Source organism: Bufo gargarizans, chromosome 4 (assembly GCF_014858855.1).
Source record: "Bufo gargarizans isolate SCDJY-AF-19 chromosome 4, ASM1485885v1, whole genome shotgun sequence".
Classification (NCBI taxonomy): Eukaryota; Metazoa; Chordata; class Amphibia; order Anura; family Bufonidae; genus Bufo; species Bufo gargarizans.
The window spans coordinates 47,414,094-47,433,528 of NC_058083.1; the positions used below are offsets into that span (position 1 = coordinate 47,414,094).

Below are 19,435 nucleotides of genomic sequence, written 5' to 3' on the forward strand. Positions count from 1 at the left end.
GTTACAGAGATAATAAACACAGTGATGTCACAGTACAGGATAATAACACAGTGATGTCACAGTACAGGATAATAACACAGTGATGTCACAGTACAGAGATAATAAACAGTGATGTCACAGTACAGGATAATAAACACAGTGATGTCACAGTACAGGATAATAAACACAGTGATGTCACAGTACAGGATAATAAACACAGTGATGTCACAGTACAGGATAATAAACACAGTGATGTCACAGTACAGGGATAATAAACACAGTGATGTCACAGTACAGATAATAACACAGTGATGTCACAGTACAGATAATAAACAGTGATGTCACAGTACAGGATAATAAACACAGTGATGTCACAGTACAGGATAATAAACACAGTGATGTCACAGTACAGGATAATAAACACAGTGATGTCACAGTACAGGATAATAAACACAGTGATGTCACAGTACAGGGATAATAAACACAGTGATGTCACAGTACAGGATAATAAACACAGTGATGTCACAGTACAGGGATAATAAACACAGTGATGTCACAGTACAGGATAATAACACAGTGATGTCACAGTACAGGATAATAAACAGTGATGTCACAGTACAGGATAATAAACAGTGATGTCACAGTACAGGGATAATAACACAGTGATGTCACAGTACAGGGATAATAAACACAGTGATGTCACAGTACAGGATAATAAACACAGTGATGTCACAGTACAGGATAATAACACAGTGATGTCACAGTACAGGATAATAAACACAGTGATGTCACAGTACAGGATAATAAACACAGTGATGTCACAGTACAGGATAATAAACACAGTGATGTCACAGTACAGGGATAATAAACACAGTGATGTCACAGTACAGGATAATAACACAGTGATGTCACAGTACAGGATAATAAACACAGTGATGTCACAGTACAGGGATAATAAACACAGTGATGTCACAGTACAGGATAATACACAGTGATGTCACAGTACAGATAATAAACACAGTGATGTCACAGTACAGATAATAAACACAGTGATGTCACAGTACAGGGATAATAAACACAGTGATGTCACAGTACAGGATAATAAACACAGTGATGTCACAGTAGCAGAGATAATAAACACAGAGATGTCACAGTACAGGGATAATAAACACAGGTGATGTCACAGTACAGAGATAATAAACACAGTGATGTCACAGCTACAGGATAATAAACACAGTGATGTCACAGTACAGGTATAATAAACACAGTGATGTCACAGTACAGGATAATAAACACAGTGATGTCACAGTAACAGGGATAATAAACACAGTGTGTCACAGTACAGGGATAATAAACACAGTGATGTCACAGTAGCAGAGATAATAAATCACAGTGATGTCACAGTACAGGTGATAATAAACACAGTGATGTCACAGTACAGGATATAATAAACACAGTGATGTCACAGTACAGAGATAATAAACACAGTGATGTCCACAGTACAGGGATAATAAACACAGTTGATGTCACAGTACAGGATAATAACACAGTGATGTCACAGTACAGGGATAATAAACACAGTGATGTCACAGTACGGTGATAATAAACACAGTGATGTCAAGTACAGGAATAATTAAAGCACAGTGATGTCACAGTACAGAGATAATAAACACAGTGATGTCACAGTACACGGATAATAAACACAGTGATGTCACAGTACAGAGATAAAAACACAGTGATGTCACAGTACAGGGATAATAAACACAGTACAGGATAATAACACAGTGATGTCACCAGTACAGGGATAATAAACACAGTGATGTCACAGTACAGGGATAATAAACACAGTGATGTCACAGTACAGGGATAATAAACCAGTGATGTCACAGTACAGGGATAATAACACAGTGATGTCACAGTACAGAGATAATAACAACAGTGATTGTCACAGTACAGGGATAATAAACACAGTGATGTCACAGTACAGGGATAATAAACACAGTGATGTCACAGTACAGGGATAATAAACACAGTGATGTCACAGTAGCATGGATAATAAACACAGTGATGTCACAGTACAGGGATAATAAACACAGTGATGTCACAGTACAGAGATAATAAACACAGTGATGTCACAGTACAGGGATAATTAAACACAGTGATGTCACAGTACAGGATAATAAACCAGTGATGTCACAGTACAGGGATAATAAACACAGTGATGTCACAGTACAGGATAATAAACACAGTGATGTCACAGTACAGGGATAATAAACACAGTGATGTCACAGTACGAGGATAATAAACACAGTGATGTCACAGTACAGGGATAATAAACACAGTGATGTCACAGTAACAGGGATAATAAACACAGTGATGTCACAGGACAGGGATAATAAACACAGTGATTCACAGTACAGGGATAATAAACACAGTGATGTCACAGTACACGGGATAATAAACACAGTGATGTCACAGTACACGAGATAATAAACACAGTGATGTCACAGTACAGAGTATAATAAACACAGTGATGTCACAGTACAGAGTATAATAAAACACGAGTGATGTCACAGTACAGAGATAATAAATACAGTGATGTCACAGTACAGGGATAATAAATACAGTGATGTCACAGTACAGGGATAATAAACACAGTGAGTGTCACAGTAACAGGATAATAAACACAGTGATGTCACAGTGCAGAGATAATAATCACAGTGATGTCACAGTACATGATAATAAACACAGTGATGTCACAGTACAGATATAATAAACACAGTGATATCACAGTACAGGGATAATAAACACAGTGATGTCACAGTACGGTGATAATAAACACAGTGATGTCACAGTACAGGAATAATAAACACAGTGATGTCACAGTACAGAGATAATAAACAGTGATGTCACAGTACACGGATAATAAACACAGTGATGTCACAGTACAGAGATAATAAACACAGTGATGTCACAGTACAGGGATAATAAATAGTGATGTCACAGTACAGGGATAATAAAGACAGTGATGTCACAGTACAGAGATAATAAACACAGTGATGTCACAGTACAGGGATAATAAATAGTGATGTCACAGTACAGGGATAATAAATAGTGATGTCACAGTACAGGGATAATAAACACAGTGATGTCACAGTACAGGAATAATAAACACAGTGATGTCACAGTACAGGGATAATAAACAGTGATGTCACAGTACACGGATAATAAACACAGTGATGTCACAGTACAGGTATAATAAACACAGTGATGTCACAGTACAGGGATAATAAATAGTGATGTCACAGTACAGGGATAATAAAGACAGTGATGTCACAGTACAGAGATAATAAACACAGTGATGTCACAGTACAGGGATAATAAAGACAGTGCTGTCACAGTACAGGGGTAATAAACTCAGTGATGTCACAGTGCAGGAATAATAAACACAGTGATGTCACAGTACGTGGATAATAAACACAGTGATGTCACAGTACAGAGATAATAAACACAGTGATGTCACAGTACAGATATAATAAACACAGTGATGTCACAGTACAGGGATAATAAACACAGTGATGTCACAGTACAGGGATAATAAACACAGTGATGTCACAGTACAGGATAATAAACACAGTGATGTCACAGTACAGGGATAATAAACACAGTGATGTCACAGTACGGTGATTATAAACACAGTGATGTCACAGTACAGGGATAATAAACACAGTGATGTCACAGTACAGGAATAATAAACACAGTGATGTCACAGTACAGGGATAATAAACAGTGATGTCACAGTACACGGATAATAAACACAGTGATGTCACAGTACAGAGATAATAAACACAGTGATGTCACAATACAGGTATAATAAACACAGTGATGTCACAGTACAGGGATAATAAACAGTGATGTCACAGTACAGGGATAATAAAGACAGTGATGTCACAGTACAGAGATAATAAACACAGTGATGTCATAGTACAGGGATAATAAAAACACAGTGATGTCATAGTACAGAGATAATAAACACAGTGATGTCACAGTACAGGGATAATAAACACAGTGATGTCACAGTACAGGGGTAATAAACTCAGTGATGTCACAGTGCAGGAATAATAAACACAGTGATGTCACAGTACGTGGATAATAAACACAGTGATGTCACAGTACAGAGATAATAAACACAGTGATGTCACAGTACAGAGATAGAAAAAAACACAGTGATGTCACAGTACAGGGATAATAAACACAGTGATGTCACAGTACAGAGATAATAAACACAGTGATGTCACAGTACAGAGATAATAAATACAGTGATGTCACAGTACAGGGATAATAAACACAGTGATGTCACAGTACAGAGATAATAAATACAGTGATGTCACAGTACAGCCCTTCTGGGACTGCAGGACAGTCGCCAAAATCAAGGTAGGGGTACGGCCTTGTGGAACAGAAGTTCTTTTTCTAGTGGACTTGAGAAAATGCCTGGTGGACCATTAATCTGAGAAAATGCCTAAGGGATAGTGGTGATCCAAACAATCTAACCCCTCACCACCACCACCGCCGCCCAGTCACGGCATGTCCTAAGAGATGGAGCTCTGGCTTATAACTTGAGGAGATGTTACCTAATAAAAAAAAAAGACAAAAATAGCATTGCACCCCATTCTGCATCCACTGGATAATTATTGATAAAACTGCTATTGCTTTCTCTGTTGACCATGTTTGTCTATGTTATGCTGAATTCTTTACGTTTCTTGTCTGCAACGGCCAAAGCTGCTAACTGTATGTTTGTGTCTGTGCCCTGCATACCTTTTCTGCCCAGGTGCCCGAGAGTCTGTGTGCCAGCTCACCCATACTTTGTAGCCCAACAGAATACCAGTCTCCAATCGACTCCACGCGTAGTCCACCGCTCCTGCGTCATAGCATCATCAAACGTCGCAGTATGCGGGTAAGGCTTGCATGCTTGGCGTTACTGTTGTGCTTCGTCACTAGGTGTGCGCTTGGTTTGGAGCACTGATCAGTGGCGGGCGGGCGATATTAACTCTTTCTCTTACATTTCTCATTCCTTGGAAGGAGGAGGATTTTCTTAAGCCTAACAGTCGTGAGGAAGCCCAGAAAATATGGGAGAAAGAACGGGCAAAGATGCTGCAGGTCATGAATCGTCAGCAGCAGCAAATGATGGAGGACAACAAATGGCTAAAACAAGAAGAAAGGTCCCTCGCCAATACCCTCAAGGTAAGGAGTGGGCGGAGGTCATGAAACAAATGGTGGATTTCAGCAACCATAGACTCCAGCAGACACTGTAAATGAGCTGGAGTCAATGATTTGCAAAAGTAGTCCCTATGGCATGAGGTTTTGTAGTTTATGTCTACAGAACCAAATGGCCCATTCCAATGATCTGCCCAGTCCATGAGACCACATGCAATGTAGGTTGCAGGATTTGCTCTATGCCTAAAATGTCTCCTCGAAGCAGACCAACTCCTTTGACCTGCACTTTTACTTCTTGTCTAGCTTTTCTTTTTCTTTTTTCTTTTAAATGCACTGCAAGATTTTATGTGCAGTTTTCCCACATTTCTTGGTTGTATAGTTTCCAAAACCCCTTGTCATATTCAAGATCCATATCTCTCACTCTGGAGAATAGATACAAAGAGTGTCCTTCTCTTTGGAGGACCTGTCCTGTCCTGCATTACGCAGACAACCCATTGATATGAATGGACACTGTGCAATGTTTCATTTCCCCTGCGGTGGCGCTGCAGGGAAAATGAACACTTAAACTAGGTTTCCCCTGAGATTACAGCTGATCGCTGCAAACCCCATCAGAAGGATGCTTTTTAACTGGCTTATAGTTAAGGAACCCTTCTATTGAGTAGGGATTTTCCCAAAGCAGACAACCCCTTTAAAGTATCATCCTGTTGTTTTAGGGTCCAAAATTTTGTGTTGGCTAAATTCATTTGTTGGGTTTGCAACAACGTTTCTTTTCTGATACAGCCTCCACATCTCAGTATAGATATAGAGATAAATTATACAATTCTGCCTGCCCTCAGCCACCACTAGAGGGAGCTGACTGTGTCATTACTGAGTTCACAGTATACAGTATGCTCTCTCTAGTGGTGGCTACTAGAAAATGGACCAACAGCTGCTGCCTGAGGTCATATTAAAGGCATAAGATTGAATAAATATTAAATACTTTATGAACTGGTTCCAAAATCCAATTAAATTCCATGTTATTAATTCTGGCTATAGGGAAAGGGGTCCCCTGTTCAGGATTCTCCTGTAGTTGGGGTAGAGAGTAGCTTCAAAGAGCATCTCCACGTCTGGAGGCCCTGGGACATCTACCCATTACATAGACAGCTGCTGGATTTCAATGAAAATTTTGTAATACTTTATTTTTCCTGTGGTGGCGCTGCAGGGAAACTGAACACTTGCTGATAGTTTTTCCCACAGTTTAAAGCTGATCATTGGTGGTCGCAGCAGCAGGACTGTTTGTGATCAACTCATGGCCAGGAGACACTTCTGATAAGGAGGGACTGTCCAAAATGGGCCACCCCTTTAAGACAAAGTTGCAAAATTACTGGTGATCTTTATGATTTAAAGGGGAAATTAATTTTAACAAAACCCTCAAATAGCCATGTCCGTCATAGTAATGATTGCCTACTACACTCCACATAGGAGGTGAAGAAGCAGTAACTTGTATGGAGCTGGATATCGGCTGCTGCATGCTGATAGTGACCCCCTCACCTTGTGGAGACTGACAAAGCTTTGTGAAGTTTAACGAGTAGGCGCTAGGGCTGATTAATTAGGCAGCAGAGCTTGACCCATTACTTAAATATTCCAGTCCCCAGTGACCCTGATCGCTCCTCTCCGTGTCAGGCTGAGCGCTGAGACGTAGATGGAGTCGGATGTAATTGGCTGTTTGCCGCGCTCTGATGTATCACAAAAAGAAGCATTATACGAGCCAAGGGGGTAACTCCAAAAATATGTGATCCCAATGGACCCCGCTGGTGAAATCTTTTATGTAGAAGGGTCAAGAGTGACCTGAAATGGGGCAGGAACAAAATCCAGTCATTATATCAGACGTGCCTGTGCCAAGAATATTAACATTGCATGAGGCAGAACTCATGTGATCAGCTGTTTGAAGGGGCTGCTGCACACTAGAACAGCACAGCTCCATTTAAAGAGTCCCTTTTAGCAGAATGAACCTTATTAAACCGGGCACGCCATCTCGTAGGGTTGATCCTGCGGATTAAAATGATACCTGTCTTGTGAAAATTGGTTTCAGCATTCCAGAGAAAAAAAGACTTTTATTCGTTATGCAAATGAGGGCTTCAGATCAACAAAGGGTGTGGCCAGCACAAGGTAGTGGAGGGGCCGAGGAGTACAGAAGAGGAAGGCCACACTCTTCAGTGCCAGGAAGCCCTCACTGGTATAAGGAATAAAAGACTGCCACAAGACAGGTATCATTTAAATCAGCAAGATCAACCCTGCCAGTCAGTATGCCTGATTTAATAAGGCTGATATTACAGGTGCTCATTAAGTGAAAGGGAGCAGGTAGTAAGGAGCCGTGTAGTTCTGGAGAGCAGCAGCCCATTCAAACATCTGATGAGAATTGTTCCCTCACCAACCTAATATTGATAGCTATCCTAAGCATAGGCCATCAATATTACAGTCCCAAATTGTACCATGCAATGTGACTTTATATGAGGATCTGCAATACATCAGGTCAAAAAAGACCCCACAAATGAAAAGGTTGCAAAACGTCTGTACATAAAAAAGAGGGAGCCCCATAGCAAAATGCTCCCTGTTATTAAGAGGCGGGTTCTGCCACCCAGGTCCAAAGAGCCAAGTCTTTGATACCCCTCCATGACCCTTTGGCTAATACGTTTGGTCTGGAGAAGGAAATCCTACACAGGTTAATCAATAGCAGTGGACTTGGGACCAAATAGGATGGGCCCCCCTCTCTACAAAGTCCTTATGACTGCTGCCTCTGCGATGTGTACACCATTAATTGGATAGGCCAATGTGCCATGTTGAGGTATTTTTGCTAGTAGTACATCTTTCAGACATTTTGAGATGCTGTGCTATTTAGGAGTAAGATCAAATTTTTCATGAGATTGTGCCAGATTTATGAAATGCATGATGCAAGTCGATCACATGTTTCCAGCTGATCATACACTGCAAATATCATTGTGTATTTTTTACCTGCAGGATCCAAAGCAGCAAGTCAATGACAAGGCTCTTGATGTAGTAAGTATTTCACCAATATTCCATAGATGAATCATCCAGATCCTCGGGGGAGGGACTTACATATTTAATGCACATATCTTCCACATAGTCTTGTTTTCATTGGACCTTTCTTTTTTTCCATTTGCTTATATTGTGTTGCGTCATCCGTGCCTTCAGACTCTGAAATTTATTCTTAAAGGGGACATCTGAGAATGGTAGAGTAATTTACATTGAGCTGGACCAGAAGTGGTGATGCGTCAGAAATGGCATATACTGTAACTGCTGAGGCTGTTTTTTGGCCCACAGTGGTGACAGGTGTGCTGAGGGGACAACACACTTCTAGGTCCATGGAAATTACTTTGCCGTCTCAGTCAACTCCTTTAAAGTCTACCAATACACCCCCTAGTGGTGGCGACGGACAGCGGAGATCATACTGTATATGTGAATAAAACAAGGAACGGTATATAAAATAATGTATCGGACTCTCTTCTTCTTAGATGAAAATTATAATTTATACGAACTCTAAAACTAGAAATAAATTATGAAAAAACAGAGTTATTTTCAGCTAATTTCCTGTTGATCTTTTCTATTTTTGGCTAGTGATCGGCTTATAGGGCAGGGCTTTGCCAATACGGCAGAGTTTACCTATCCTTGTAATCTACTGCAGATAGGGCACAGGGAGAGGCTCCTGCTGCAGCCAGCTGTCTTACAGACCGACACAGGACAGGAGGAGGAGAGGGGACATGACTGATCTCCTGGGTCACAGAGAGATTTTCTTTATATATTTCTTAATTTTAATTGCAACATGAGGCAAAATAGGATCAAAAGCTGGGATTAATTTTTTTCATCTTTTTGCCATGTTTTATGTTCTTTTAAGACTCAACGACAGCAGTGGTTACACAGTTTGAGTGTGTTGCAATGGACAGCCCACTAAAAATGTAACCAACATGATTGTAAGCAGATGCTCCTGGGTCCCAATGCAATATCTGTAGCCAGCCCCGAACTACGACTTGTCATAAATGGTACTGGTGTACAGATAGGAATTTCCTCTGATGATGTTTTCCTATTTTCTTTCTATTTTCCAGCCACTTCCAGAGAAAGACAATGCATACAGTAAGTTTGAGAACCGTACATTTCCTATCAGGGAAGATATGGCTACAGTAAGAGGTAGACACAGCGCCACACCTGTTGGCAGGTTGTATGTGGTACTGCAGTATTTACTTCAATGGAACTAAGCTGCAATACCAGACACAACTCATAGACAGGCTGGATGCCTTGTCATGAAGAAAGCAAATATTTTTCTAATCCTGGACAACGCCTTTAAGGAGGCTGCATATTATAAAGACACCTTGAGTGGAGCTACCCTATAATCCATCAGTTTGCAGCATCTCAGCCAATCAGCATCTTTGTAGTAGGTCAGAACGATGCTGATTTGTTGGAATCTTGCAAACAAACAGTGTTCAGCCCCCAACTCTGGTTCAGGGGGCTGTACAGTGAGTGCCCTCATGTTTAAAGGGGACTTGTCACCACCTCCATGTGAGAAGAACATGACACTATTAAGGACGACCTCTTCCTGAACTATATGGTAGATTGGAGACTCAAAATATTTGATGCTGCCAATGCAAGAGTCCGAGGCAGAAAAGAGTCCCTTCTACCGGTCATGTGTTAGTCTTGAGCCAATCAAATGAAATATAGGCTTAGTCATGTGATTATCAGGAGACTGCTCTCTATCTGGGACTACTGATGATATAATTTGTGTTGGCAACAAGGAAGATTTCAAGCCTTAGACCTACCCACATAGGGCACAGGTGGAAAATTAGCGTAATATGTGCCAAGTGCTAGGGGAGCCCAACAAACCGCACTGCCTCTACCACACTATTTAGATATAGGGCTAGAGAAGTTACCTTAAGCTTTGCCCCAATAAACTAAATTCTAAGTAAGAACAGATTAGCACTGGTTCTAGTTCCAGTGGATGGTTCAGCCGTGGCCTGGTAACTCACGAAACCACATCTAAAATCATGTCTCTCTTACAGCTGAATTTACGGTTCCTCCGCAGAAACCTCCAAGGCTTATCGCACAGGTGAGGATTTGGTTTTAAAACGGTGGCATCTGGGGTGGTGGAGACTAAAATGTGGGCCCAAGCAGTGACATAAATAGAAGAGGGGGCTATGCTATAGAGGAAATGTGACTGGTAGTGATAAGGGGGCATTGTGGGTGTTTCTTTTGGCAGGAGACTTTAATACTGTTGTGAGATTTTTGTGTCTGACACTGTTGTGAGGATCTTGTGTCTTGCACTGTTGTGAGGATCCTGTGTCTTGCACTGTTGTGAGGATCCTGTGTCTTGCACTGTTGTGAGGATCCTGTGTCTTACACTGTTGTGAGGATATAGTGTCTTGCACTGTTGTGAGGATCCTGTGTCTTACACTGTTGTGAGGAGATTGTGTCTGGCACTGTTGTGAGGACGCTGTGTCTGGCACTGTTGTGACGACGCTGTGTCTGGCACTGTTGTGACGACGCTGTGTCTGGCACTGTTGTGAGGACGCTGTGTCTGGCACTGTTGTGAGGACGCTGTGTCTTGCACTGTTGTGAGGATCCTGTGTCTTACACTGTTGTGAGGATATAGTGTCTTGCACTGTTGTGAGGATCCTGTGTCTTACACTGTTGTGAGGATATTGTGTCTTGCACTGTTCTGAGGATCCTGTGTCTGGCACTGTTGTGAGGACGTTGTGTCTGGCACTGTTGTGAGGATGCTGTGTCTGGCACTGTTGTGAGGACGCTGTGTCTGGCACGTCTGTGAGGATCCTGTGTTTTGCACTGTTGTGAGGATGCTGTGTCTGGCACTGTTGTGAGGATGCTGTGTCTGGCACTGTTGTGACATCACCGTGACTGTGGCTGCCATGTGGAAAGTATGGCTTCCACTGTGGTAAAGAATCTTGCACTTTTATGGAGGTACTGTGACTGGCACTGTTATTAGGTGATGAGGTCTGCTATGAAATTGGGGTTCTGGGTAAGTTTTGACAGAAAACTCTACTTAAGTGTCTGGTTGCATCATGACTTTTTAGTTGTTTTGGTAACCGTATCAGTTGGGTTCTCATTCCCTCATTTACCTAAAACACACAGAAACTTTTGGCCACCAGATCAGAAGCTTGTGGTAACATTTGGCCAGTGTTCAGCTATCCACTTCTGACATATTCTGGAACATTCTCTTTATTGAGCATTTAATTTTAATGCTGGAGTCATAGTCAATGTTAGAACATCTATAAATATCCATAGCCGCCAAAAAGTGTCCATCTACAAAGTTTGTGGAAAGTCCATTAGAACAGAAGCATTTGTGTTGTGTCAGGTTCTGATAAGTTGATTCCGGTGCTTCTCACAGGCTCTTCAACCGACTCCGACAGCCAACATTGATCGTACAGATGACAACGTTTATCAGAGTGTGATGGAGCTGGTGAAATCAGTGCTTCAACTAAAGAATGACATCTACCAATTGCCTCCTGAGGGATACGTCAATGTAGTTAAGGTAGGAACATCTGCAGGGGACACTGTTTTAACTATGGTACTTGTTCCATGGTCACTAAATATTTTGCTCACTCTACACTTACCCTATGCCTCTGTGTTAGTCAACTATACCCACCAGGTAATATGGTATGTTGATATACTAAGGATATGCCTGTTGGAGCTCCGGTTAAGAAACCCCTGCTAGAGTTCCTAGAAAGATATGCATGTTGAAGCTTTAGGGAGCTGTTGGAGCTCTAAGTAAGAAATCTCAGTTGATGATCTAGGAAAGACATCCAATTTGAAGCTCTAGGAAATATACCCCTATTAGAGCTCTGTCAAAGATGTCCCTATCGGAGCTTTTGGAAAGATACCCTATTAGAGTTCTAGGAAAGATACCCCATTAGAATTCTAAGAAAGATAACCTATTAGAGCTCTAGGAAAGATACCCTGTTAGAGCTCTAGTAAAAATACCCCATTAGAGCCCTAGAAAAGATACCCCATTAGAGCTCTAGGAAAGATACCCTATTAGAGCTCTAGGAAAGATACCCTGTTAGAGATCTAGTAAAAAAATACCCCATTAGAGCCCTAGGAAAGATACCCCATTAGAGCCCTAGGAAAGATACCCCATTAGAGCTTTAGGAAAGATACCCCATTAGAGCTTTAGGAAAGATACCCCATTAGAGCTCTAGGAAAGATACCCTATTAGAGCTCTAGGAAAAATACCCCATTAGAGCACTAGGAGAGATACTCTGTTAGAGCTCTAGTAAAAATACCCCATTAGAGCCCTAGGAAAGATACCCATTAGAGCTTTAGGAAAGATACCCCTGTTAGACTTCTTGGAAATGTACCCATGTTAGAGCTCTAGGAAAGATACCCCATTAGAACTCTAAGAAATGTACCCCTGTTAGATGTCTAGGAAACATACCCCATTATAGCTCTAGGAAAGATACCCCTGTCAGAGTTCTGGGATAGATACCCCTGTTAGAGCTCTAGGAAAACTACCCCTGTTAGACCTCTAGGAATGATACCCCTGTTACAGCTATAGGAAAGATACCCCTGTTAGATCTATCAAAAGGATACTCCTGTTAAAGCTCTAGGAAAGATATCCTATTGGAGCTGTAGGAAAGATACATCTGTTGGCATACAAAGGAAAGATACCCCCATTGGAACTCTAGGGAAGATACCCCTGTTAGACCTGTAGAAATGATACCCTTGTTGGTGGTCTAGGAAATATACCACTACTGGAACTATACGAAAGACCAATGTTAAAGCTGTAATTGTGGCTCTGTTGTCATCCAGACTCTTCAAAAACATGTATAACACAGAAGAACAACTTTAGAACTCATGCCTACACCCATGGTTTCCAATTAATTCTCCCTTTTAATGATAATACTTTTGATCTCATGACAAGGATAGTTTTGGTCAGTAACTACGCATCAATGTCTTTTTCTTGCATGAATACTCAAATTCATGGTTCCACATACAAATTTCAAGGGTGATCCATTCAGTGAACTGCTGGTGTCCAATCTTAGCTCTTCAGCTGCAGCTACCAGCCTACCATAATGAGAAGCCATAGGTTGGAGACTACTACAATAAGCCCTTAGATATTGTTAGACTGAACATCATGAAAAGCATTATGAGGCTCACATCTGGTAGTGAGCCATCTCCTAGACTAGAGTCCTTCTCCAACCCAGTTTCTGTCTTGACACATCCTGTAAATAAAGGAAGCCATGCATGTCTAGTTGAGAAGAAGACATTGACCCTTTTATATTCGTTATACTTTGTTGTAGCTCACTATAGTAAATCCATCCAAGCATCTGATGGGGTTGTCAAGAATTATAAAACATGGTATTGCAGTTCAGCTTCATTTACTTCAGTAAAGCTGAGACTGCAATACTTGACACGTCCCATGGACAGATGTGGCAATATTTGTGGAAAAAAGCAGACATGTTTTTCTAATCCTGGACAACCGTTTAAACCTTTTGTATGAAGGACACCTTAAAAAGTCAGTATTATGCCTTTCGTCTTCCAGAATGTTGGGTTGACTCTCCGGAAGCTCATTGGGAGTGTCGATGATATCCTTCCGTCATTACCTGCATCTTCTCGTACAGAGGTAATGTATCTGGTAACCGTACTGACCAGACTGATTTCCAGGAGGCCTTCTACAATCATATGAAAATACTGAACATTTCACCCAAAGATTTGAACATTTTTAGTAACTTTTACCTTTAATATACCTTTTGAATTTTTTGATTTAATCTTTACTTTTTTGCCTTATGTTGTTGGGGCGGGTCAGTAATCGCCAGCTGTACAGTAAAAGTCCTTGACTGTATTTTAATGGGGCTTGCAAATCCTTACTGAGATCCCTCTGCCAGGAACTTATCATGAGCTTCCTGCTGCTATCAGTGGACGGTGTTGGACTGGGCCATCAGAGGATCCCAGGCCCTGACACAATAATGGTCCCCAAAGGTCTGGCAGCAGACGATCCCATTTGAAGCCTATCACTTTCCCCTAGGGTCTACTGGGCCACCAAAAGGGCCCCCAGTCTGACGCTGTCAGTGGAATCCCTATATGTAAAAAAAAAACTGCAGTGGCAAATAGATAAAATAGAAAAAAAGCAAAAACATAAATAGTTAAATAATAGAGGAGCTTCAAGAGTAGGTGGTAAGAAAATTGAAAAAAAATATTACATTTTCAAAAAATTTCAATTGCGAATTAAATTAATTGTTTATCTTTTTCTTATTTCGGAGCAGATTGAAGGAACACAGAAACTCTTGAGCAAAGACTTGGCCGACCTGATCAATAAGATGCGTTTAGCCCAGCAGAATGCGGTGACTTCTCTTAGCGAAGAATGTAAAAAACAGATGTTAACAGCCTCTCACGCATTGGCCGTGGATGCCAAAAACCTGCTGGATTCTGTGGACCAAGCACGAGTCAGAGCCAACCTTGCCAAACTGGCTACAGAGTGACAATCTAACGGATTGCAGATATGACTTGAAATGCTCAAAAACTGTGGTCATATAGACAGCAAGTGCTGCTAAGTAACTGAAACCATGGACTGGACCAAAAAGTCTATCAGAAGTATAAGGAAAAACGAAGTTACTTTACTAATGGATGACAATCTACGGTTTTAGAGATCTATTTATTTTGCAAATACGTTTTCAAGATCCTTTTTCTGCGGTGGATTTTTTTTTCTTTAATTTTTTTTTTAATTATGCAGAGAAAAGCTGGACAGATGGGATTTTTTAGACTTGGTCATCCATGGTGTATACGACAGATCATTGACAGCCGGAAATCTCATCTTCCTGGCTACGAATGTTTTTATTTTATTTATTATTTTGTTTCGGTTTCCTACAATTTTTGTATTTTGCATTTGCTAATTGTGTCGTTTGTGTTTGATATCGCCTTCAGATTGGGTGGAGTTCTGTTATTTCTTTAGGCAATGCGTTTCAGGTGGCAGCAGTTTAGCATCTATATTTCTGTACATACCAACTAAAAAGTCGTCTTACTGTTTAAGTATTTAAGAAATAAGACGGCAAAGGAAACAAAAATTTAAAAATTTTAGCTTGTCGATACTGAATTCCTGTTTTATAGGGCGATTTTCTATAGAACGTCAAATGTTTTATTATTTTCGGGCCCTCACCAAAACTTTATAAATGTAAATATGCCGGACATATTCCTTATATTTTCCCTGCATGAGGATATAATCTATAAGGCCGGGGCTCAATTACTACTTTTGGTTGTGTGGGTTTCCAAGTACGTTGTGTGACCTTGACATATATCTATAGATGAAAAGGTTGAATGACAACTGCAAATATTCCAATATGACTGGCATTTTTTAGATCATCAGGAGTCTCTGACTTGTTTCCCCACAGACTTGTAGTTGAGGTCACACAGCAGACATGTTAACCACCATTTTACCGCAACCAAATGTCAACGTGGAGACTTTGCTTAAATGCTGTAAATAGATTCATGAGATTTACCTTAAAGGGGTTGGTCACTTTCTGGTCACTGTTGACTAGTGTGTTTGTAAGATGACCGTATGGTCCTTACTAATATAACCTTTGCTGAAATTCTGTGCCATTTTCAATTTTTTATAAGGCATTCCTCCTTGTCTTTTGTGCTGTCCACAACAAAGGTCTTGTCCAAAAAATGGCTGCTGATGGAGGATCAGGCAAAACATCTCTATGTGATGTCTCCTTCATTCAAATGCATTGCACCTTCTATCTGTGCTTACACTGTTGGGATTTCAGCGCAAGTCCTGTGTTGAATGATGTGTCTGGTCACATGACCCTCCATCAATAGACATCTTATGGACAGGACCTCTGTGTGGACAGTAGAGAAGATTTGTCTAACAAGGGGACATTGCTTATGAAAAAAAGCAAAGGACAAAGGGTATGAACAAAAGCTATATTAGTAAGTGCCATATAGTCATCTTATTGATCACAAGTACCGAGAAGGTGGCCAACCCCATTAAATGAGTTCTCTTTTACTTAGTATGTAAGGCTTAAATAATGGACACATGGACAGATATTGTCAAAATGATCCAGCAGCACCTTAGGACATGACCTAAAAAATTGTAAGAATCCCTAGTGGTCAGGAGGCCAACTATTTTGTTTAATCTTAATGCATGGCCTTTTTCCCTTGAGTCTTTACCTGGACCTTCATTGGTTGTGGAGTTGCAATTCAACAATGGAGAGCATGAGACCTCAAGTGTAGGGCGTCAAGATACACCAGATCTCTCTTCTGTGTCTTCATTTTGAGGTGTGATGGTCCTCATTTACAACTCATTTACAAATTTAGAAAAAGTACTTACCTAAATAATTTCATCTGAAATGCCCATGCTAAACAGGTTTTTTTATTATCCAAAAAGATGTTGACCTGCACCTACTCCAGAACCTGGTGACTTTTACCCTGGTGTAAAGCAATGTGAGTAATGGCTTTCATGTAGTAAAAGAACCTTATGGCCTAGCATTCTAGCTAATTCAACACTAGATACAGTCCGGGACTTTTTGCTTTTGGGGAGGAGTTTGCAGTCTGTGCAGAAGAACAGATCAATAAAAAAAAAATAGGTTTTAGGACCCTAAGTTCTCAGGAGACTGATCTTCATATTGGTTCACTCTAATGCACGGTCTTTGTTTGGACTACACTGCAGCCAAAAGTTTTTCAGTGGTGACCACTGGACTTGCCCTGAGCGATATCATTTTTAGATTTTCCATAACAAATACTTTAACAGCTCCTCTCTACAGGGTCTTCCTACAGATCTGCAGAGATTTTATGGTCTCCAATGCACCTTCACCACCACCTAATTGTTGCACTGATTCAGACTTAAATAATGGAGGGCATGTTCTGCTTTAAAGGGGAATTCCATTTTATTTTTTAAAATGTATTTGTTTATTTAGTAGGAATCACATTTTTTTTTTAATATACATGTATTTATAATTCTGCAAACATACCTTTCCTATATCAGGCTGTTGACCCCTATATGCAGTAGAATGGTATAGCCCATGTATAAGTCCTGTGTAATGCATCCATGACACTCTTCACATCATATAATTCCTGCATTATTGGGTGTATTTACATGGTTGCCTATATCCAGTTTATTTATAAACTGGCCGTCTTCTCTAGGTGATGTGGTAAAAAGGCAGTCTGTCTCTAGGTGATGTCATGTTGTTAATAAAATTTTTATGTAAACAACACACATCTTCTTTTACACAGACACTGGCAGACATGATGAGATGCTGCAGGTAGTAGTACTGTATATACTGTGCATGTTCCGCTCCTCAGTACACTACTATTCACCTGCTACCTACCTGAACAGTTTACTAAAATTAAGGTCATATGGTACTTGTGAGGGTCACATGACTGACGCCATGTTTATTCCTATCCAGCTCTCCTATGGATGCATTTGACAGGACTAAAGTGGGCTGTACGGCCTGTACCATTTTTTTGTCTTTAGGGAGAGGTTGTCATATAATAATAAAGGTCTGTGAGCAAAATTTTAATTAGATGTATATCATAAAATTGTTCAACATCCTTTTCTCTACATAAATAAATGTAATCATTAAAACCGGAATACCTTTTGGAACCTAAAATGCATGGAAAAAAAAAATAAAAAATAGGCCAAAATAGTAGTCAGACTAATCCAGTAGTAGTAGTAGACTACCAGAATGGTAGAAATTGGTTTGTTTAGCATTCATAGAGAAGATTGTACATTTGGAGAAGAGTTCAAAAAGACCAGTAAGGAAGCTAAGGAGGTGCCTTCACAGTCTGCGTCCACTGAAGCTTTGCTGGTCTAGTGATGGTGGTGGTGGTGCAGTAGTAGACCCAAAGTTAATGGCCTTAAGAAACATAAATACTTATCTTCTACTCTATAGTATGACCTGCAGGACTTGACTTCAGGATTCTGCTGAAGGTCACTACCAATATTTCTTGACCATTTCCCTAATGTAAATTGATCAGCAGGTCAACTTTAAGGAGTTCATAATGGCAGAACATCGCAAAATAACAGTTATTGCTACAAAAACAGCAACATGATTGCAACCATTAGGATTCTGTCTTACGGGGGTGAGGCATTGTTTGCTTGCATGGGGATCATTCATGCTCTGCTGAGAGAATACATCTACAGACATTAGTATATATCTATGTCAGGTACAGAAGTGCCGCCTCTGCGTCCGTACTTATCTACTTGGATATTTTTGCCTTATTCGCTGAATTCCAGAGAATGCATTTAATGCCGCTGTTCAGTCAAAGAACTGGAATGATTAATAAATCATCGGAATCTACGTTGTGTACATTGATGAATATAAAAATGATTTACTGTGATACATTTTAAATATTTGCCTTTTTCTTGGTACACTTGGGAATCTTTACAGTGGGTCAGAATATTGGGTTCCGAATTAAAAGAACACAGATACTGATATACAGGGGTCAAAGAGAGCAAGCTGAGATCAGGACAGGCAGAGTTCTTGAAATATGGTAAACAGGCAAAAGGTCAGGGCAGGTGGCACAGGGTCAATACAGTGATCAGGCAAAGGTCAGTACAGGTCAGAACAATACAGTAAAGCACCTTTACAGGACTAAACAAGAGAGGGACCGAGAGCTCAGGGAAAGGCGTCCTATGTAGCCCAGGGAAAGCTGCCATTGTCTAGGTACAGATTAGCCCTTTAAGAGCCAGGAGGAGCACTCGATAAGACAATGAGAACCAGGAAACAGGTGGGGAAGGTCGCACGCAGTCTGCAGCGTGGAGTAGCAGGCAGGATGTGCTGGAGAAGATGCCGGTGGGCACAGACTATTATCCTGCATGGCTGATCCAGAGGAAGGCAAAAAAAAACTCATGTGGTAGAAGAATATTTTTCTTATCCTAGTGAAATAAAATAATTTCCCGACTTCATTCAGGCAATTAAAATAGTTTCCTGGATCAATGACCCTTCTCCATGATTCCAGTAACTATAACCTGTAATATTATTACACTCCAGACCTTTAGGCCTCTTCTTCTTTAGTGAGTTCACCATCATAAGTTCATAACCTAATCTGGTAGAGAGTTCCACCCTCTTCTCACCTTCTTAAATTCAAAATAAAAGATTTTAAAAAGAATATATACTTCTGTTATTTGTTTAGAAAAGCTCTGGAAAATCTGAAAGGGGTTGCCCAGGATTTTTTTTCAAAATACCTCCATCCCTCTCTCCACCTAGCAGGACCTTTGAAGAAGTCTATACTTACGGTATCT

General features: G+C 40.5%; 1 protein-coding gene across 1 annotated transcript in view; it reads left to right on the plus strand.

The window, feature by feature from the left end:
* Positions 1 to 18,531, plus strand: part of PTK2B (protein tyrosine kinase 2 beta) — a 164,281-nt gene extending 145,750 nt beyond the window's left edge. The window contains exons 25-32 of the mRNA XM_044292491.1: positions 4,808 to 4,933; positions 5,059 to 5,220; positions 8,191 to 8,229; positions 9,294 to 9,321; positions 10,242 to 10,288; positions 11,585 to 11,728; positions 13,739 to 13,819; positions 14,460 to 18,531. Of these exons, the coding sequence (XP_044148426.1) occupies positions 4,808 to 4,933; positions 5,059 to 5,220; positions 8,191 to 8,229; positions 9,294 to 9,321; positions 10,242 to 10,288; positions 11,585 to 11,728; positions 13,739 to 13,819; positions 14,460 to 14,675 (843 nt within the window). The 3' untranslated portion in view covers positions 14,676 to 18,531. The remainder of the gene's footprint in view (positions 1 to 4,807; positions 4,934 to 5,058; positions 5,221 to 8,190; positions 8,230 to 9,293; positions 9,322 to 10,241; positions 10,289 to 11,584; positions 11,729 to 13,738; positions 13,820 to 14,459) is intronic.
* Positions 18,532 to 19,435: the final 904 nt, after the last annotated feature.